Source organism: Gobius niger, assembly GCF_951799975.1.
Source record: "Gobius niger genome assembly, chromosome: 1".
NCBI classification, from domain to species: Eukaryota; Metazoa; Chordata; class Actinopteri; order Gobiiformes; family Gobiidae; genus Gobius; species Gobius niger.
In genome coordinates, this window is record NC_136852.1 from 73422295 (window position 1) to 73444423 (window position 22129).

At 40.1% G+C, this 22129-nt stretch overlaps 1 protein-coding gene across 7 annotated transcripts in view; it reads left to right on the forward strand.

Moving 5' to 3' along the window:
- LOC306959579 (membrane-associated phosphatidylinositol transfer protein 2-like) overlaps positions 1-22129 on the forward strand; it is an 89513-nt gene that overhangs the window by 66067 nt on the left and 1317 nt on the right. For 4 of the 7 annotated variants that reach the window (XM_079551728.1, XM_079551731.1, XM_079551730.1 and 1 more), the window contains 8 exons: positions 6017-6181; positions 11965-12113; positions 13388-13504; positions 15204-15320; positions 15390-15538; positions 16799-16948; positions 17028-17208; positions 18898-19026. In XM_079551728.1, the coding sequence (XP_079407854.1) occupies positions 6017-6181; positions 11965-12113; positions 13388-13504; positions 15204-15320; positions 15390-15538; positions 16799-16948; positions 17028-17208; positions 18898-19026 (1157 nt within the window). Of the gene's footprint in view, positions 1-6016; positions 6182-9701; positions 9987-11964; positions 12114-13387; positions 13505-15203; positions 15321-15389; positions 15539-16798; positions 16949-17027; positions 17209-18897; positions 19027-22129 lie in introns of all 7 variants that reach the window. The other 3 variants (XM_079551727.1, XM_079551729.1, XM_079551733.1) reach the window with 3 other exon arrangements.

Genomic DNA, 22129 nt, shown 5'->3' on the forward strand with positions numbered 1-22129 from the left:
TTTTTAGTCGAGCCCCAGAGGAGAACCTATTGTACATATTGTAGTTGTAAAGGAAACTGGAAACTCGTAGGCCCGGTTTATTTGCGAACAGGCCCCGCCCCCTCTGCCTCGTGTGCTAATAAACCAGTCGCACTTTGACCTCATGAGCAGAACATCCTCAGCTCGACAGCCCAGCCCAGTCGACAATCTTCACAAACCTCTGGTGGAGCTGGAGGACGAGGCGAGTCCGAGAACATCTGCTGTTGTTTCTGACCCGTGACTTGTTCCACCTCTGCCTGAAGCGAAGCCTGTGTGTCCCTCAGAGTCTGTTCGACTTCATCCACTTTAACCTGGCTTTGCTGTGAAACGCAGACCGACACTGTGATCATCCACGAAACAGCTCCAGGATGGTATCGTAAAAAGAGTAATGGATAAATAAATGAAACTTCAATCCAGGTAGATACAAAACAGAAGGAATCATCTTCAACTGGACCTTTTTTATTGTGCAGAGTTGCCGACGTTTCGAGAATCGTCCAATTCTCTTCTGCAGGGGCCAAAGCTGTTACTTCCCCTCAGATGTTAGAGCGGTTTTTGTATCTACCTGAGGACAAGCTGTGTTTGAATGATCAGAGTTTTGTCTGTTGACTGTGCAGTTAAAGGGATTAGGAAATCTGACCAAAAAAAAATGACAAAAAATGACCAAAAAATGACAGAAAAATCGACAAAAAATCACAAAAAAATCAACAAAAAATCACAAAAAATGAAAAAAAAAATGACCAAAAAAATGACAAAAAATATCACAAAAAATCACCAACAAATCACAAAAAAATTACAAAAAATTACAAAAATCACAAAAAAATTACAAAAAAAAAAATTACAAAAAAATAAATAAATAAATTACAAAAAATGTCAAAAAAATGACAAAAAATCACCAAAAAATGACAAAAAAAAAATTACAAAAAAATTACAAAAAATGACAAAAACATAACAAAAAAATGACAAAAAATCACCAAAAAAGGACAAAAAATAACAAGACATGACAAAAAAAGACAAAAAAATGACAAAAAATCACCAAAAAATGACAAAAAAAAATTTACAAAAAAATTACAAAAAATGACAAAAACATAACAAAAAAATGATAAAAAAAGATGACAAAAAAAAATGGACAAAAAAAAATTACAAAAAAACATGGCAAAATTGTGACCTTTTTTGTTATGCAGAGCTGCCAACGTTATTCCAAGTCTCTTCTATATTTCAGGATGTTTGACATAGGGGCTCATTTCCTAGTCACCCAGAGTGTTGCTGATTTCTGGAGATTAACCATTTTGCATTTAAAATAACTTATATTTGAGCAGCATCAGCTTCGTGGTTGTATAAGCTACGCGGCGGCGGAGTGATCTGCTAGAAAATAGTCCCTCAAAATGCGATCATTCATGTGATGCAGGTCAGTTATTCTCCAAACATGATTCTATGGACACAGACATTTATATGGTTAGTCTGGTGTTAGAAGTGATTTGCCTCAGGTGCTCTGTGGAGCGGGTCAGACTGGTTTTAATGCAGGCTAGCTGATACCATAGACATGCAATAGCCTAGCACTAGCCTAGCGCCGCGAAACTCTTCAAACATAAGAACTGCAACACTCTGGATAACTAGGAAATGAGGCCCTATGTCTGAAATATCCCTTTAACTGCACAGTCACCAATCATTCAAACACAGATTGTCCTCAGGTAAATACAAAACTGCGAAGAGAATTGGAAAAACGTTGGAAACTCTGCATAATATAAAATGTCCGGTTGAAGATTTTTCCTTCTGTTTTAAAAAAAACTTCAGATACCAAGTTCAGATGGACCTGAAACAGGACGACCAAAAGTCACTTGTTTGTTCCAGCTTAAATAAATGATAAACCAATTATGGAATAAAGGGCATAGGTACTGACAAAGTACTGACAAAGTGTTGTTCAGGTATCGGTTTCACAAAAAATGTAACATTTTGAAGAATTAAAGTTACTCAGACCTTCTCACTGCCAAACTATGTATGGGTCATTCCACCAAAACGGTGCCTTTTGCGTAGAGTAAATAAAGTAAATAAACAGCCACAAAATGGCGCTATTACAAAACATTATAACGATGTTTGTTTTGTAATAGTCACGTCATTCCAGTTACCAATGTTTAATGTGTAAACCCAAGTATGTTTCTAACTTATTTAACCCCTTAACTCCCACCTGAACCGAGCACATTTTCTCTGGAAAAAAGCTGTGAAAATAGCAACAAAACTGAGACGAAAACAATGATGGAAATGTGACAAAAAAGTGACGAAAAATTGATGAAAAAATGGCAAAAATGTGACAAAAAATGACCAAAAAATTGACGAAAAAATTACAAAAACGACCAAAATGTGACAAAAAATTTACAAAAATGTGACAAAAATGTGACTAAAAAATGACAAAAAATTGACAAAAAAATGACAAAAAATGTGACAAAATAGTGACGAAAAATTTATGAAAAAGTGGCCAAAATGTGACAAAAAAATTACAAACACATGACAAAAATGTGACAAAAATTCGACAAAAAACTTGCAAAAATGTGACAAAAAAATGACCAAAATTTGATTTAAAAAATGATGAAAAAGGAAAAAAATATGACAAAAAAGTTACAAAAATGATGGAAAAAAAATCTGACGTGAGGAAAAAGATCCTCTCGGTTCAGGCGGGAGTTAAGAGGTTAATCAATATCCACAATAAATGTAGTTTCAGTGGGTACAGCCTGTGCTTCTGTGCTAGTTAGCATTAGCATTAGCATTAGCAATAGCCTGCTATTGGCAAATTGGTCAAATTTTGTCATTCCTGTTACTATTCTGAGGAAGAGAGATGGGAAGAATCCATTAAAAAAATGAAAAAGAGAGACTGAGATGCCCCCATACATTTTTGCAAACCTCAACATGTGCCAATTTAAAAAATATCAAGAAAAATAATTTAAAAAAAACAAAAATGGGGGGCGGTTTTAAAAGGCAAAAGGCAACGATTTGGCGGAATGACTCATATATTGTATTTATTCTTTTATAATATGTTCAGTAATAATGCTCTTCAACTGGAAACATTTCAATAGTCAGCGTTGCCAGATAAGATGGAAAACCTCCTTCACTCTGTTTTACTCCCAGCCTGCTGAGGTGGGAGTGAAAACACAAGTCAGGTCAAACTGTTCACCGGACTTTTACCTTTTCATTTCTGGACATTTGTGATTCATTTGCATTTTGTGTTTTCATCTGTAAACCGCTGTGGTTGGTCCCTGTTGTCTCTGTGTCGTTTCTGTGTCGTCTCTCTGTCCTCTATGTCCTCTATGTCCTCTCTCTCTCTGTCCTCTATGTCCTCTCTCTCTCTGTGTCGTCTCTCTGTCCTCTATGTCCTCTATGTCCTCTCTCTCTCTGTCCTCTATGTCCTCTCTCTCTCTCTGTCGTCTCTCTGTCCCCTCTCTCTCTGTCCTCTCTTTGTGTCGTCTCTCTGTCCTCTATGTCCTCTATGTCCTCTCTCTCTCTGTCCTCTATGTCCTCTCTCTCTCTGTGTCGTCTCTCTGTCCTCTATGTCCTCTCTCTCTGTGTCGTCTCTCTGTCCTCTATGTCCTCTATGTCCTCTCTCTCTCTGTCCTCTATGTCCTCTCTCTCTCTCTGTCGTCTCTCTGTCCCCTCTCTCTCTGTCCTCTCTTTGTGTCGTCTCTCTGTCCTCTATGTCCTCTATGTCCTCTCTCTCTCTGTGTCGTCTCTCTGTCCTCTATGTCCTCTCTCTCTCTGTGTCGTCTCTCTGTCCTCTATGTCCTCTCTCTCTGTGTCGTCTCTCTGTCACTTGTGTGAAGTCAGCCCCCCCATAGTGTCCGATTCACTCCAAACTAGCGTCATTTTTCAGCTCTTCGTTTGTGCACATAAAAATGCACATAAACGCTAATTTTCTATGCACAAACGAATGACACCATTTTGAAGCAAATCAGACACTGTGATCAATACCTCAAAAACGAAGTGTGCACTAACGCTAATTTTATGTGCACAAACGAAGAGCTGAGCATTGACGCTAGTTTGGAGTGAATCGGACACTATGAGGGGGGGGGGGGGGGGGGGTTGATCAATTACCAATCAATGATCAATATCTCTAAAACGAAGTGCGCACAAACGCTAATTTTATGTGCACAAACGAAGCACAAACGAATGACACCATTTTGAAACAAATCGGACACTATGGGGGGGCTGACTTCACACAAGTCTCTCACTCCTTTCTCTGTCCTCTCTCTCTCTCTTTGTCCTCTCTCTGTGTCCTCTCTCTGTCCTCTCTCTGTCCTCTCTCTCTCTCTGTCCTCTGTCCTCTCTCTCTCTCTGTCCTCTCTCTCTCTCTCTGTCCTCTCTCTGCCCCCTCTCTGTCCTCTCTGTCCTCTCTCTGTCCTCTCTCTCTCACTCCTTTCTCTGTCCTCTCTCTGTCCTCTCTCTCTCACTCCTTTCTCTGTCCTCTCTCTGTCCTCTCTCTGTCCTCTCTCTCTCACTCCTTTCTCTGTCCTCTCTCTGTCCTCTCTCTCTCTGTCCTCTCTGTCCTCTCTCTCTCTCTCTCTCTCTGTCCTCTCTGTCCTCTTTGTCCTCTTTGTCCTCTCTCTCTCTCTGTCCTCTTTGTCCTCTCTCTCTCTCTCTCTGTCCTCTCTGTCCTCTTTGTCCTCTTTGTCCTCTCTCTCTCTCTGTCCTCTTTGTCCTCTCTCTCTCTCTCTCTCTCTCTGTCCTCTCTGTCCTCTTTGTCCTCTCTCTCTCTCTCTGTCCTCTCTCTGTCCTCTCTCTGTCCTCTCTCCGTCCTCTCTCTGTCCTCTCTCTCTCTGTCCTCTCTCTCTGTCCTCTCTCTCTGTCCTCTCTCTCTGTCCTCTCTCTCTGTCCTCTCTCTGTCCTCTCTCTCTCTGTCCTCTCTCTCTCTGTCCTCTCTCTCTGTCCTCTCTCTCTGTCCTCTCTCCGTCCTCTCTCTGTCCTCTCTCTCTCTGTCCTCTCTCTCCGTCCTCTCTCTGTCCTCTCTCTCTCTGTCCTCTCTCTCTGTCCTCTCTCTCTGTCCTCTCTCTCTGTCCTCTCTCTCTGTCCTCTCTCTGTCCTCTCTCTCTCTGTCCTCTCTCTCTCTGTCCTCTCTCTCTGTCCTCTCTCTCTGTCCTCTCTCTCTGTCCTCTCTCCGTCCTCTCTCTGTCCTCTCTCTCTCTGTCCTCTCTCTCTCTGTCCTCTCTCTCTGTCCTCTCTCTCTGTCCTCTCTCTCTGTCCTCTCTCTCTGTCCTCTCTCTGTCCTCTCTCTCTGTCCTCTCTCTCTGTCCTCTCTCTCTGTCCTCTCTCTCTCTGTCCTCTCTCTCTCTGTCCTCTCTCTCTCTGTCCTCTCCATGTCCTCTCTCTCTGCCCTCTCTCTCTGTCCTCTTTGTCCTCTCTCTCTCTTTGTCCTCTCTGTCCTCTCTCTCTCTGTCCTCTCTCTCTCTGTCGTCTCTCTGCCCCCTCTCTGTCCTCTCTCTCTCTGTCCTCTCTCTCTCTGTCCTCTCTCTCTCTTTGTCCTCTTTGTCCTCTCTCTCTCTGCCCCCTCTCTGTCCTCTCCATGTCCTCTCATGTCCTCTCTCTCTGTCCTCTCTCTCTGCCCTCTCTCTGTCCTCTTTGTCCTCTCCATGTCCTCTCTCTCTCTCTGTCCTCTCTCTCTCTCTGTCCTCTTTGTCCTCTCTCTCTCTGCCCTCTCCATGTCCTCTCTCTCTGTCCTCTCTCTGTCCTCTCTCTCTGTCCTCTCTCTGTCCTCTCTCTCTCTCTCTCTCTCTCTCTGTCCTCTCTCTCTCTCTCTCTCTCTCTCTGTCCTCTCTCTCTGCCCTCTCTCTCTGTCCTCTCTCTCTGCCCTCTCTCTCCATGTCCTCTCTCTCTCTGTCCTCTCTCTCTCCTCTCTCTCTCTGTCCTCTCTCTCTGTCCTCTCTCTCTCTGTCCTCTCTGTCCTCTCTCTCTGCCCTCTCTCTGTCCTCTGTGTCCTCGTTGACCGTGTGTCTAACATGCTCTCTGTTTGGGCCAATAGCAGACGTTGTTCAGTCTCATGGTGGTGTCTTCATGGACAGTTCGTACCCCTCGTCCCCCATCACGGGGCCCCTGTCCCGGGGCCAGCGGAGGGCCAGTGAGGTCAGCATTGCCAGCCAGGTCTCAGGGATGGCAGACAGTTACACAGCCACCAACATAGCCAACAGTAAGTGCCTATCGCAGCCTGTTCTCTCTCTCGCACGGCTCCACTCACTCTCTCACTCTCTCACTCTCTGCTCACTCTCTCACTCTCTCACTCTCTCACTCTCTCACTCTGCTCACTCTCTCACTCTCTCACTCTGAACACTCACACTGAGCTCGGATAAAAAGGGTAATAGTAAAGAAGAGTAACATCATTTTCTCAAGTTAAAGTCATCATCTGGTTGATCAGGCGAGTTGCTCTCACAGACGATTTTGTTGGGATTAATTTTGCGATGACAACACAGACTTATCCTATTGTAAGTAAACACAACACATAAGTGAATAAACACAACACATAAGTGAATAAACACAACACATAAGTGAATAAACACAACACAGAGTGAGACCGTCTGGTTCTGTGTGATCGTCGTGTGTGGAGCTCGTATATATAACTCGGCCTCCACGGGCAGATGGCTTTGAGGTGGAGAGGGGCCGTCTTAAATAGGAGTGGTCACTTCTACACCACTAACAATTATTATGCTAATTGTATTTCAGTGCCATGAAGGTAAAATAATAAATAAATGAACTCATGGATGGTTTTGTGTCTCAGGCTCTGAATCACTGACATTAATCTCAGTCTGTGCACTGCAAAAAGTGGATTCTAAGCAAGTAAAAAATGTCTTACTTTAAGAAATAAGTTCTTATTTTTTCCCCAAAAAGTAATAATGTTTTGCCGAGCAAAGTTTTCTTGAGAAAAAAAAATCTTATTTTAGGAATTAAAATCTAGCCATTTCTTGTTCAGATAAATTTGCTGTAAAACATGATATTTTTTCTTGTAACAAGAAAGAAAAACTTTGAATCTTCTTCAGCTTCAGACACAGAACATTTTTTCTTTTTTTTAAGAAAAACTAAGATCAACAACTCTTAATGTAAGAACTGATTCTCACAGATAAAACATTCCATTCTTTAAAGTGGGCGGCTCGGTGGCACAGCGGTTAGAGCCTCAGCTTCACAGCTCGAAGGTCCCGGGTTCGATTCAATTTTTGTAACCTAAGAGTATGTTGTAATCACAGCAAATAACAGACCTTAGTCCTGTGTCTAAATGTTTATGGAGCAATAGAACAATGGAAACTTGCATTTAATAATTTCCTTGAACAATTTGGATATGCAGGAGGGATTGTGAGAGCTAGAAATGAAACCAAACATTTCTAAATTTGAGCAGTGAAAACCCGGTACCCCGGCTTTAAGAGATTTGTGGATGATTCAGACAAACCAGACAAACACATCAGATTAAGAGAACAGCTGCTACAAAAACAGGTGCTTGAAGCTGCTGGTGCCTCTGGAGTCTCCCGAACATCACGGTGTAGGACCCACTTTAGTGACATTGGAGCAATACAGAAAACAGTACCAGACTGTGTTGAATAGGATGAATATAAAAAGTCAACCTAGATCTATCTAATGCTAATAAATAATACATAAATAAAGTTTCATTGTAGCTGAATCAGACTTTGAAACCCCAAACTCTCTCTCTCTCTCACTCTCTCACTCACCTCCCACTGGCCACCTCCGACTTCTGCTGCGCTCCCGGCCTCCCACAGTCTGTCTCCCCCTTGTGGCCGGACGCACAAACTCCACCCTGTCACTTTGTCCAGCGTGTCGATGTAAATGCAGCGAGAGCCAGCGCATTTAACCCCGCGCGGTGTTCCTGAAGCATGCAACACCTCAGCCGTGTGTGCATCCGCCCGCTCTGGAACCCCGTGGTCCGTGTGTTTCATCCCGTCAGGATCCGCAGCGGCTTTAGGCAGATTTATTCTCACTTTGCACTTTTTCCCCTCTTTCACTCTCTTCTTTCTTTCAGCGTGAGCCTGTGCAGACTCCAGACGCCTCCCCGGGTTTCTAAACGGCGCATATTGTAGCGATAACTGTCGGACTGTGCTCGGCCTGGAGGGAACAGTCTGCTTTAGATCCGGATATTTGATTTATTTGAGCTATTATTTACATTATTTACGTTAACCCCTTAACTCCCACCTGAACCGAGCACGTTTTCTCCAGTTTGGCTTTACCCCAGTCCAAAAGCTTCTGGAAAAAAGCTGTGAAAATGGCAACAAAACTGAGACGAAAACAATGATGGAAATGTGACAAAAATGTGAGAAAACATTGACAAAAAAGTGAAGAAAAATGGATGAAAAAATGACACAAATATGACAAAAAATGACCAAAAAAATGACCAAAAAAATGACCAAAAAAATGACCAAAAAATGACCAAAAAAAATGACCAAAAAAATGACCAAAAAATGACCAAAAAAATGACCAAAAAATTGACATAAATGTGCCATAAAAAATGATAAAAAATTGACAAAAAAATTACTAAAAATTGATTAAAATTTGACCACAAAAATGACAGAAATGTGACAAAAAATGACAAAAAATAAATAAAAAAATGACAAAAATGTGATAAAAATTGGACCAAAAAACGACCACAAAATGACCAAAAAATGACAAAAAAATGACAGAAATGTGACAAAAAAATGACAAAAAATTGACCAAAAAATGACAAAAATTTGACATAAATGTGACAAAAATGTGATCAAAATTTGACCAAAAAAGGAAAAAAAATGATTAAAAAATTGACCAAAAAAATGACAGAAATGTGACAAAAAATGACATTAATGTGATAAAAATTGGACCAAAAAATTACAAAAAAAATTACAAAAAAATGACATAAAATTGACATAAATGTGCCAAAAAAAAGATAAAAAATTGACAAAAAAATGACCAAAAAATGATTAAAAATTGACCAAAAAAATGACAGAAATGTGACAAAAAAATGACAAAAAATGACAAAAAAATGACAAAAATTTGACAAAAATGTGATCAAAAATTGACCAAAAAAATGACATAAATGTGATAAAAATTGACAAAAAAATGACCAAAAATTGACCAAAAATTGACAAAAAAAGTTACAAAAATGCGTTGAATACCCAACAAAAAAATGATGGAAAAAAAACCTGATGACGTGAGGAAAAAGATCCTCTCAGGCGGGTTCAGGCGGGAGTTAAGAGGTTAATATATTTACATTCATGTCACATGAAGCCAAAGAAAAAATAATAACTCAAAGGGAGTCGGCCGAAGCAAGAAAGCTTATATGTTCCTACCCCAAGATACTATTATGCGCTTCAGGATTTTCTGTAAGAGAAAACAAACAGTAGAAATATAAGATGAATATTTTTGAAGCGCATGAGCAGGCAAAATTTCACATTTGTTTTTCTGACTTTTTTGTAGTATTTCAAATAGTGAGAAGACAAGTGGTCACTAATGCCAATAATCAGTATTCCACTTGTCATATTGTTTAGGACATTTCAGAAAATATTATCAATTAATGTAGCACCAGTGCAGTTATGAATGAAAATAACAAAAATAAGTGTATTAGAGCGTTACTATACAGGGTTGAGCCACCTCCACAGCAGACTGACCCTCGCGCCGCCACAGTCCGGCTAAAACCTCGTCCGTTTTCCTGTTTGCTGTCCTGTGTTTTCTCCCTGTAGCCGCCGAAAGACCAATAACCCAGTCCAAAAGCTCCAGCCTGCTGTCCCAGCTCGCCCTCACCTCCCAAAAGTCCTTCCGCCTCAGGAACCCTCCCAAATCCCGTAAGAAAGCCAGACCGGTCCAGTCCAGCTTCGGCCCCGCCCCCGAGTCCCCCACTCCGTCCCTGGACCCGGTGCTGGACGGGGAGAGTGCGCCCCCGGCTGGCGAAGACGATGAAGAGCACTGCCTGGACCACGCTATATCTGACCTGGTGTCTCTGGACTCTCAGACTGAGGTGGACCAAGGTATTCTGGAGGACGGACGGACGGGGGCGGGGCTTCCCAATCTGCATGAGCAAATCTGCCACGGCCCGGCCAATGGGAACTAACACTGATTCAAAAAGCACTCACCTGGAATTAAAAAGTTAAATTCAGCTTCTTCTGGACCGTTGTATGTGGTTGTAGGAGTGAGGGCAGGTTTACACGCCTCCAAATACATACGTGACGTGATGGTCAGACACGCGTTTGATCCTCCAGGACTCACAGACTAATGAAGCATAAATTAAAAGCTTCTCTAAATGAAACATGAGGACCACCTGCAGAGGAGTTTAACCTCTTACCTCCCGCTTTAACCCAGTGCATTTCCTCCAGGTCAGCTTTACCCAAATCTAAAACGCTTCTGGACTAGAATCTAAATAGATCTTTTTCATCACATCACTTTTTTATAACTTTTTAAATTGTTTTTTTAATCACTTTTGATTGCTTTTTTTATCAAGTTTTTCTCACTTTTTTTTTTCATTACATTTTTTTTAATTTTTTCATCAATTTTTCTTTAATTTTTCATCAGATTTTTGTCACTTTTTCATCACATTTTTGTCACTTTTTCATCATTTTTTTTTCATTTTTTTATCACATTTTTTTTTCATTTTTCCCACATTTTTGTCACTTTTTCATCACATTTTTGTCACTTTTTCATCATTTTTTTTTTCATTTTTTCATCACATTTTTTTTCATTTTTCCCACATTTTTGTCACTTTTTCATCACATTTTTGTCACTTTTTCATCCATTTTTTTTCACTTTTTCATCAATTTTTTTTTTCACTTTTTCATCACATTTTTGTCACTTTTTCCCCACATTTTTGTCACTTTTTCATCACATTTTTGTCACTTTTTTTAATCACATTTTTGTCACTTTTTCATCACATTTTTGTCATTTTTTTATCTCATTTTTGTCACTTTTTTATCACATTTTTGTCACTTTTTCATCATTTTTTTTTGTTTTTCATCAAATTTTTGTCACTTTTTCATCACATTTTTGTCACTTTTCCATCACATTATTGTCACTTTTTCATCTCATTTTTGTCACTTTTTTATCACATTTTTGTTCCTTTTTCATCACATTTTTGTCACTTTTTTATCACATTTTTGTTCCTTTTTCATCACATTTTTGTCACTTTTTTATCACATTTTTGTTCCTTTTTCATCACATTTTTGTCACTTTTTCATCACATTTTTGTCACTTTTTTCCCACTTTTTTGTCACTTTTTCATGTTTTTGTTTTTGTTTTTCATCACATTTTTGTCACTTTTTCATCACATTTTTGTCACTTTTTATAACATTTTTGTCATTTTTTCATCACATTTTTGTCACTTTTTCATCACATTTTTATCACTTTTTATAACATTTTTGTCAATTTTTCATCACATTTTTGTCACTTTTTCATCACATTATTGTCACTTTTTATCACATTTTTGTCACTTTTTTTAATCCCATTTTTGCCGTCGCTGTTCATTTTACATTTGGGTAAAGCCAAACTGGAGTAAGTGTGCTCAGTTTAAGTGGGGGTTTGGAGGTTAAACCATGTAATAATGTTAAATCTTCTGGAACGCCCCCTGCTGGCATTATGTGTTACTACATCCAGGCTAAGGTGTCCGACAGGAGCCTGGATACATGTATTAGATCTTTTTACATTCACGTATTGGTCAGAAAGTTTCCGTGGTCGCACTGACCCGCAGGAACCACATACCGTGTCAGGAGAAGCTGAGTTTTCTCATGAACGTTGAGCATCTGTCCTCTATTAACCTCTGGGCACTCTTGGTCGTCTCTAGAGAAGCATCACAGATCTTTCACTCTTCTAATCCCCTGTCTTTCCCTCAGTGGTCGGATGACGCTGGTCCATCTTTCCTTCAGTGGCTGCGGCGTCGGGGATGATTAGACACGCCCCTCTGTCCTCTGTGTGTCCCGTCTGTGTGTGTCCCGTGCACTGAGTGTCCTCCTGTCACAGTTGCAGCTCGCTGGTGGGGAACCAAACGCCTGGACTTCGCCCTGTACTGCCCGGACGCGCTGACGGCCTTCCCCACGTTCGCCCTGCCTCACCTGTTCCACGCCTCGTACTGGGAGTCCACTGATGTGGTGTCCTTCCTCCTCAGACAGGTCAGCCTCGGCCTGGTCCCTCTGCGGTCCCTCTGCGGTCCCTCTGCGGTCCCTCTGCGGTCCCTCTGCGGTCCCTCTGTGGTCTACACAATTGAGATCATTTGTTTTAACTCAAACTTGGCTGTAAATACTGTTTAAGTGGCGCTAGCCCACAGTTAGCTTTGCCCGTTAGCCTGTTAGCTTCTTCTGCGTGATTCCATTAGTGTGTATTGGTGACTCCGACCCAGAGGCAGGTAAGGTTGTGGTTGTGGTTTTCTGGCCAGAGACACCAGGGGGCGATGAAAGACCCCCCAATCATCCCTTTAACACTTGTATTACCCCCAGAGGGACGACGGGGAGGGTTTATTAAGGTAAACAAGTTACTAAGTACTGCTTTAACCCCTTAACTCCCACCTGAACCGAGCACATTTTCTCCAGTTGGGCTTTACCCCAATCCAAAAGCTTTTGGAAAAAAGCTGTGGAAATAGCAACAAAACTGAGACGAAAAAAAAACATGGAAATGTGACAAAAAAGTGACAAGAAAATGACAAAAATTTGATTAAAAAAATGGCGAAAATGTGACAAAAATATGAAAAAATTGACCAAAAAAATGACAAAAAATTGATTAAAATTTGACACAAAAATGACAAAAAGTTGACAAAAAATTGATAAAAATGTGATGAAAAAAATGACGAAAAAATGACGAAAAAATGACAAAAATGTGACAAAAAAATGACAAAAATGTGACAAAAAATTACGAAAAAATGACAAAAATGTGACAAAAAATGACAAAAATGTGACAAAAATTAAAAAAAAATACGAAAAAAATGACCAAAATTTGACAAAAAATTGTCAAAAAATGACAAAAATGTGATAAAAATGTGACCAAAAAATGACAAAAATTTAATTTAAAAAAATGACGAAAAAATGACGAAAAAATGACGAAAAAATGACAAAAAAATGACAAAAATGTGACAAAAAAGGACAAAAAAAGGACAAAAATTTGATTAAAATTGACCAAAAAAGTGACAAAAATGAATCGAAAACCCAACAAAAAAATGATGGAAAAAAAAATCTGATGACGTGAGGAAAAAGCTCCTCTCGGTTCAGGCGGGAGTTAAGAGGTTAAATGGTGCTGAGTGTTTGAGCTTTTATTTTGGGAGAAGGATCATTTTGTAGAATCTAAAGGGTAAAAGATCGTCCACGCGGTTAATGCACTGGACTCTTGCAGGTCATGTTAGTTGATTCTTTGCCGTGTATATAATCGCCCGGTGACTGACCTGTGTTTTCTGCAGGTCATGAGGCACGAGAACTCCAGCATCCTCGAGCTGGACGGGAAGGAAGTGTCCGAGTTCACTCCGTCCAAACCCAGAGAGAAGTGGCTCCGCAAGAGGACGCACGTGAAGATCAGGGTGAGGCCGACGTCGCAGGTGCTTCCTGACGTTTCTGTCTCATTCTGGAGAGTTCCGGTCACGCCTGTCCTGGAGTGAAGCGTAAAGTTACCCGTTTGTGTTTGAAGTAGAGTTTAGAGGAGACGTATCGTACGAAATCAACTTTAGACTTTTAATGTTAAAATAAAAGCAGGAATCGAAAAGTAATAATAGTAATACAATCTTTAGTTTTGATGCTGTTGGTCATCTAAATTTAGAAGAGAAAAAAATCTGAGACAGGTTGGGGGAAAAAGTGGAAAAATTGGAAGAAATTTGGGGGGAAATTGGAGGGAAAAAAATAATAAAAATTGGGGAAAAGTTAAAAAATTAGGGGCAAAAAGGGCTGACAGAGAGTTTGAGGGCGGAATTGAAAAAAAAAAGTGAAAAAAAAAGTGAAAATTTATGGAAAATTTGGGAAAAATTGGGGGAAATTAAATAATTAAATAAAAAAAAATCATAAAAAAATATTTGAAAATATATATAGGAAGTGTCTTGGTTGTTTCACCTCAAATAAATGATACAAATGTAAAAGAGATTAAAAGGAAAAGGAATAAATTAACATTATTAATCTGTTTTATGGCTCTATATGACAAATATTTTAGTATAGGGATCGTTCAGGTATGGGTGTCGAAAACCAAGTATCGTTAAAGTACTTAACGAGTAGTTAACCTCTTAACTCCCACCTGAACCGAGCACATTTTCTCCAGTTTGGCTTTACCCCAATCCAAAAGCTTCTGGGAAAAAAGCTGTGAAAATAGCAACAAAACTGAGACGAAAACAATGATGGAAATGTGACAAAAAAGTGAGAAAACATTGACAAAAAAGTGACGGAAAATGTCACAAGAAATTGACAGAAAATTGGCGAAAAAATTACAAAAACGGGACAAAAATGTGACAAAAAAATGACAAAAAAATTAAAAAGAAATTGACGAAAAATTTAAAAAAAAATGACAAAAATGTGACAAAATGCTACAAAAAATACAAAAATGTGATGAAAAATTGAAGAAAAAAATGATGAAAAAATGACAATTTGACAAAAAAATAACAAAAAATTGACAAAAAATGACAAAAAAATGACAAAAAATGTGATGAAAAATTGACAAAAAATGACCAAAAAATGACAAAAAATGTGATGAAAATACGACAAAAAAATGACAAAAATGTGACAAAAATGTGACAAAAAAATGACAAAAAAATGATTAAAAAAAATGTGATGAAAAATGGACAAAAAATGACAAAAAAAAATGACAAAAATGTGACAAAAATGTGACAAAAAAATGACAAAAAAATGATAAAGAAATGTGATGAAAAATTGACAAAAAATAACAAAAAATTGACGAAAAATGACAAAAAAATGACAAAAATGTGACAAAAAAATGATGACGTGAGGAAAAAGATCCTCTCGGTTCAGGCGGGAGTTAAGAGGTTAAAGGGACTTAATGGAGTAAAAAAAATGTTCAAACTAAGTATTTTCCTCCCCCTACATGCTCCTCCATGTCCTAATGTGTAGAATGAGCTCAGACCTGACTCTAAAATCCTGCACTGTCACTCAGAAGTGCCGTCATGCACGAGCTTAATATAGAAGCTGCAGTTACACGTATGACCTGAGGTGGCAGTAGTGAGTATAAAATGGCCGACTTGCATCCAGCCCCTGTAACTGTCTCCCTGTTGCCCCTGACAGAACGTGACGGCGAACCACCGCGTGAACGACGCCGTGTTCACCGAGGACAGCCCGCAGGTGCTGAGCGGCCGCTTCATGTACGGCCCCCTGGACATGGTGACTCTGGCCGGAGAGAAGGTCCGTCCTCCACGTTAAACATCATGTACGTTGGAGTTTCCCGGTTCTCATTGTGCCGTCTGCGCTCAGGTGGACCTCCACATCATGTCGCAGCCCCCTTCAGGAGAGTGGCTGTACTACGGCACGGAGGTGACCAACAGCAGCGGCCGCGTGTCCTTCACCGTCCCCGAAGACAAGCGGCTGGGCATCGGAGTCTACCCCGTCAAGATGGTCGTCAGGTCAGCGGCCATTTTCTCTACTTCAGCTTTACCCGGGTTACGCCTCGTTTGAAAGCTAAGATCTACAAAACTCATATAAATGGATCTTTTTCCTCACGTCAGCAGATTTTTTTTCTCTATCATTTTTTGGGGTATTCAACTCATTTTTGTAACTTTTTTGTAATTTTTGTTCTTCTTTTTTTTTTAATTTTTTGTCACATTTTTGTCGTTTTTTTTGTCTTTTTTTTGTCTTTTTTCCGTCCATTTTTTGTCACTTTTTGGTCATTTTTGTCATTTTCTGTAAATGTTTTGTCACACTTTTGTCATTTTGTCATCATTTTTATGTCATTTTTTGTCACATTTTTTGTGACATTTTTGTGACATTTTTGGCACTTTTTCATCAATTTTTGTCATTTTTATGTCATTTTTCGTCAATTTTTCGTCACTTTTTTGCAAAGTTTTATCACATTTTGGTCATTTTTTTTCATTTTGTCGTCATTTTTTGTGTTCTTTTTTGTGTAATTTTTATCACATTTTTGTCAATTTTCGTCATTTTTTTGTGACATTTTTTGTCAATTTTTTGTGACATTTTTAGCACATTTTCATAAATGTTTCTTATTTTTTCGTCAAATTTTTGTATATTTTTTGTGATATTTTTGTCAGTTTTCTCACTTTTTGTCACATTTTCATCATTGTTTTCATCTCAGTTCTGTTGCTATTTTCACAACTTTTTTCCAGAAGCTTTTGGATTCATTCATTCATTCATTTTTTTTCATTTTTTGTCACATTTTTTGTCATTTTTGTCAGTTTTTTATCACATTTTTGTCATTTTTTTGTCAATTTTTTGTCATTTTGTCGTCATTTTTTATATAATTTTTTGTGTCATTTTTTGTCACATTTTTATCACACTTTTTGTCAATTTTTGTCAATTTTTCGTCAATTTTTTGTCACTTTTTTGTCAATGTTTTCTCACTTTTTTGTCACATTTCCATCATTGTTTTCATCTCAGTTCTGTTGCTATTTTCACACCTTTTTTCCAGAAGCTTTTGTATTGGGGTAAAGCCAAACTGGAGAAAATGTGCTCGGTTCAGGTGGGAGTTAAGGGGTCAAAACAAATCTACATATGGAATTCAGTGAGAGATCTAGAGCTTTGAGAGAAGTAATACTGGATGTGTGGTAAACAAAATCAGAATAATCAATAAATGTGGGGAAACAAAGTATTTGGTCAGTTTCCCGTCGACTTTCTCTGTTCTTGAGTTTCGACGTTGTGTTTTGCTGCAGGGGGGACCACACGTTTGCGGACAGCTACCTGACGGTGGTTCCTCGCGGGACAGAGTTCGTGGTGTTCAGCATCGACGGGTCGTTTGCGGCCAGTGTGTCCATCATGGGCAGTGACCCGAAGGTGCGAGCCGGGGCGGTGGACGTGGTCAGGTACGGGCTCTTCCATCATCATCATCAGCACTGTGGGGGCGATTTCCTTCACCTCTGTGCTTGTGCTGCGTGACCTCAGGCACTGGCAGGACCTGGGCTACATGATCATCTACGTGACGGGGCGCCCGGACATGCAGAAGCAGAGGGTGGTGGCCTGGCTGTCCCAGCACAACTTCCCCCACGGCATCGTGTCCTTCTGCGACGGGCTGGTGCACGACCCGCTGCGGCACAAAGCCAACTTCCTCAAGGCTCTGACCGAGGTGCACATGTTTAAGCATTTACAGAGGATATTATTACACAAATCAGAGGTCAAATGCCTGTTTGAATACTCTAAAAATGTGCAAAATACAGTCAAATCTTTCAAAAATGTCTAAAAAACCACCCGGTTGGGTCGTGTACAGGGCCAGGTACCGTTCAATATCTGAACAATGCTTTATCCGACATCTATACTAAAATATGTGTCGTCTAGAACCAGGAAACAGAATAATAATGTGTGGAAGATCTGCACGTTTACAATATCAGGTTCAGCTCCAATGACAGGAAAGTTCTAAACATGGGAAAAATGTTGGGTAAATATGGCAAAAAATTAGGGAAAATCAGGTTAAAATTGTTTTGGGGGAAAAAATGGGCAAAAATAGGGAATCATTTAGGAAAAAATAGTAAGAAGGAAAAACAATTGTGAAAACAAGGAAAAAAATGGGGACAAATAATAAGAAGAAAAAGGATTGGGTGAAATAGGGCAAACTTTGGGCAAGAAATTGAAAAAATGGAGAGAAAAAAGATGGGAAAAACAAATCGTACCTGCTTTAGATTTCAGTAGAACCTAAACTTTTTTCCATCGTTTAACGGTATGACCACAATGTACAGAAATGCCGGCGTTCGTAGGAAAATGGTGCTTTACTCTGGGCTAAAATTGTCAGGTTTGGCCCTTGGTCTTTTTGCAATGAAGAAAATCGGCCCCCGCCAAACAAACCAGCCTCCCCCTGATTTACAGCAACAGAGTCTTAAAGGGACAGGCCTCCGTTTTAACACACTGAGATCTGTTCTGAGCTTAGACGAGTTCATGTGTAGCTGTCTGGTCTTCACCCGTGTCCTCAGTCACGTAAACACAGCACACAGGACACACGTGAAGACCAGACAGGTACACATGAACTCATCTAAGCTCAGGTACATAGACTGTATATATAAATGGACAGCTCCTCCTCACTCCTCCCCGTTTACCACGGTCGAGGGGGGAGTCATGGAGGATTTACAGACTCCTCCTCCCCAGCTCTGACGAAGCATGTTCCTAAAAAGGGCATAAGGGCGGGATCTTCACCGTAGACTCCGCCCTTGCGTGACGTGTAGCTCGTGCTGCTCCAATGCTAACAGTCCGACCCTCATTAAGTACCAGATTTTTAAAATTCTTCTTACGAAAACCAGCCTGGTTTCTTAGATTGTGACTAACCCAGCGTTATCTCAGGAGGAAGATCGAGCCTAGTCTAGTGTTGAAAAAATAGAAACCAGGCGTTAAAGTTGTTTTTAACGTGTCTAAAGTGCAATGCTTTTGGGGGCCTAGTGGCGGTATGGAGGTACTGCAGCAATGGCGGAGCAATGGCCTCTAGTGTCGTAGTATAAAGCAGAGCAGCCTGCGGGCATTCTTCAGGTAAGAACATGTCTCAGTATGTAGAAACCGTGGCCTGTTCCTTTAACTGAGCTCTGACCTGAGGAGGTCAGTAGAGCGAGTCTGGTGTTTTGTATATTTGCTTAAAGGTCAGTAAAGTCATGCAGTGTGGAGACACTTTTTACACTTTTGGTTGAGGAAATTATTATACATTTATTTATTATAGATTATTTATTATAGATTTAATAAAAGACGTTTTGTTGAGTAAAAATGGAGGACCCTGACCCAGATGGTTTTCCTCAGTCTGACAGTAAAGCCGTTTTGAACCTCTGCTTCCTGATTTCAGACCCACATGAAGATCTTCGCCGGTTACGGTTCCACCAAAGACATCTCCGTGTACTCCGCCATCGGCCTGCCCCCCTCACACATCTACATCGTGGGTCGACCCACCAAGAAGATGCAGCAGCAGTGCCAGGTGACCCACACGCCCCCCTCACTCTCACAGGGTTTCACTTTGTTTGGCTCGTGTTGGGTCATTTAGATCGTAGTCACAGTTAACCACAATCGAAATCTGAGCGGAGGAGATGAGAGATGAGCAGCTTTACCTCCATCACTGACTGGTTTAAAATGTATCACAAACACAAACCTCACACAGACTCAGCTGAGGAGAACCCGGTTCTTCTTATTCTCAGCTCTTTGGGGCGACAGTGGCTCAGACAGTGGAGCGCGTCGTCTTGTGACCGGAGGGTTGATAGTTCAAATCCCGCAGGTGCACATTGTCATTTTGTCATTTTGGAAAGACACCCCCCCCAGTGTCTGACAGGGGGGCAGATCTTGTGGTTCATGGCGCAGGCTGTAGAGAAGACGAGTACGCAGACGGTGGCGCTCCTTGTATATCTTCAGTGTCATACCTGGCGCAAAAAGTGGGCAGGACAGGACGGGGGACAGACTCGCATAGCGATGTTGTGGTGCCGCCCCCTCCCCATGCTTTCCCCAGACCTGCAGAAGGTGGTGGGTTGTGAGGGGGGGTTCTCCTGCAAACGCGTAACATGCATGATGCAGCGCAATGTTTAATAAAGAAAATAAATAAATAAAACTGTCCCTCCGCTGCTGCAGCCACTCACTGCTGATCCAAGATGAGCGGGCAGGACAGAGAGGCCTCGCGTTGGACACCGTTCGAATGCGCAAAGTTACGAAATGTAAAGGATTTAAATGATCAGAAACTTGGCTGTGGAGGAGTTACAGAGTGATGTAGCAGTTGCAAGAAAACTGTAGTGTATTGGAACATTTGCGCCACAGCTGCAGGATTCTTGGAGTGGCTGAATTGGAAAAAAGAAAAAAAAGTTGCTCTGCGCCCTGTGAAATGTGCTTCTTTCTTTTGGACTGAGCTGTGGCTCCACAAGGAGCATCATCAGGAGGTAAAGACTGACACACGATGGAAACGTCTCCTTAAAACTCAGATCAGACCTGGTGTTGTGGCACTTGAAGGCGTGTGTGGTTTATTTATGGAAAACTGTTGTTGTTTTGGTGTGAGGTGCGCGTTGATCTACTGTATCAAAGTAAACCCGTGCGTAACTGACGCTCAAACAGACTTTTCAAGGCAATTTCACTGTTGTTTTCAATTTGACATCGATTCTAAGGAAGAAGACAAGGCAGTGGGATGTAAGAGGAACATAATGTGAAGGTTGCCATAGAAGAGCGGCTCCAAGTGCTGCTGTAATGAACCAGCCTCAGTCGCCTCTTTTTCTAAAATAACGCCCTCTCCCTGGCAGCGCAGCCTTGAGCGCTAAACCTGCACCACATGCAAGATCGCGCGTGCACCATGTTGCGTTTAGAGTTGCGCACGGACTGCGCCAGTCACAAGATCTGGCCCTCAGTGTCTGTATCAGAGTGTGAGTGGGTGAGCGGTGTCTGGTCTTCTTTAGATTATAGAAAACTCTGTATCAGCTTTTTTAACTCTCAGGATTTCTCTGAAAGTGACCCTGACAGATGTGAAATGCACCGATAAACTCGTCCCTGTGAAGAACTGTGATGCTACAAACATGTTAGGAAAGTTAGAAACGAGTTTGGAGCACAACTAATATCTAACATTTTAATTTAGTGGCTCACTCTTTCATTGTTTGTAATCATTTCTGTAAAAAAAAAAAAGAGGTATTGGGCCTTTAAAGTGTATATGACACACTAGAATTTTTTTTTGCGAATTACTATTGTTATTATTGAGTTTATTCCGGACACTAGAATGATGGTTCATGTTAAAAGAAAAAGCCACACATAAAAACAGTAAAAGTATCTCCTGTGGCTCAGCAGCCAGTGGGTCCAGGCTAAAACATAGTAACACAATTATATTTAAGACTTTGTTGAAGATTGTGCCCAGTTTTCTGTATTTTGGCCATTTTAGTGATGTTCATAGTTCCTTATTGGACACTGACAGGAAGTGACATAGATGAAGGCTAACCATTTTAAACTGTTGCCGTGCCGACCATGTTTTGTCAATGGGAAATGAGTCAAACTGCTCTGGAACTTTACCTTTATCTATAGATACAGACCCTGGACTCGCCCATATATGGTCATGTTTGAAAACAGTTAAGAGGGAAAACAATTTGGAGAAAAATCTAAACTTTCTCTAATTATTCAAAAACTACTTTAACAAATGCTGAATTATGAATATAGTTTTCGAGCGAGAGCATTTTCTCCAGTTCAGCTTTACCCAAATCCTGTAGGCCAGTGTAACGCCTCATTTGAAAGCTAAGATCGACAAAACTCATCTAAATGGATCTTTTTCCTCACGTCATCAGATTTTTCCCATCATTTTTTGGGGGGGTTTTCAACTAATTTTTGTAACTTTTTTGTACTTTTTTTGTCAAATAGTAAATTCCTTTTTTGTCAATTTTTTGTGACATTTTTGCCACTTTTTCATAATTTTTTCGTCATTTTTTTGTCAATTTTTCGTCATTTTTTTGTCCCTTTCTGTCATTTCTTTGTCCATTTTTTGTCACATTTTTCTAATTTTTTCGTAATTTTTTTGTCCATTTTTGTGACATTTTTGCCACTTTTTCATCATTTTTTCATCAATTTTTTGTCAATTTTTCGTCATTGTTTTGTCCCTTTCTGTCATTTTTTTGGTCCTTTTTGTCCTTTTTTTGTCAACTTTTTGTACATTTTTTTCCTTTTTTTTTTTGCTGTTTTTTGTTGCTTTTTGGGGTCATTTTTTGTCATTTTTTGTCACATTTTGTCATTTTTTGTCCATTTTTTTGGTCATTTTTTCGTCACTTTTTTGTCAAAGTTTTCTCACTTTTTTGTCACATCTTCATCATTGTTTTCGTCTCAGTTTTGTCGCTATTTTCACAGCTTTTTTCCAGAAGCTTTTGGATTGGGGTAAAGCCAAACTGGAGAAAATGTGCTTGGTTCAGGTGGGAGTTAAGGGGTTAAACTAGACTTACCAAAATTACTAAATTTAAATTAATTCTAAATCGAATATTACTGATTACATGGCCCTATAAATTGTACTTAAATGTTGGGATAATAATAATATATACATAAATGCGCAATGTAAAAGTCCTAAATGTCATTAGCATAGC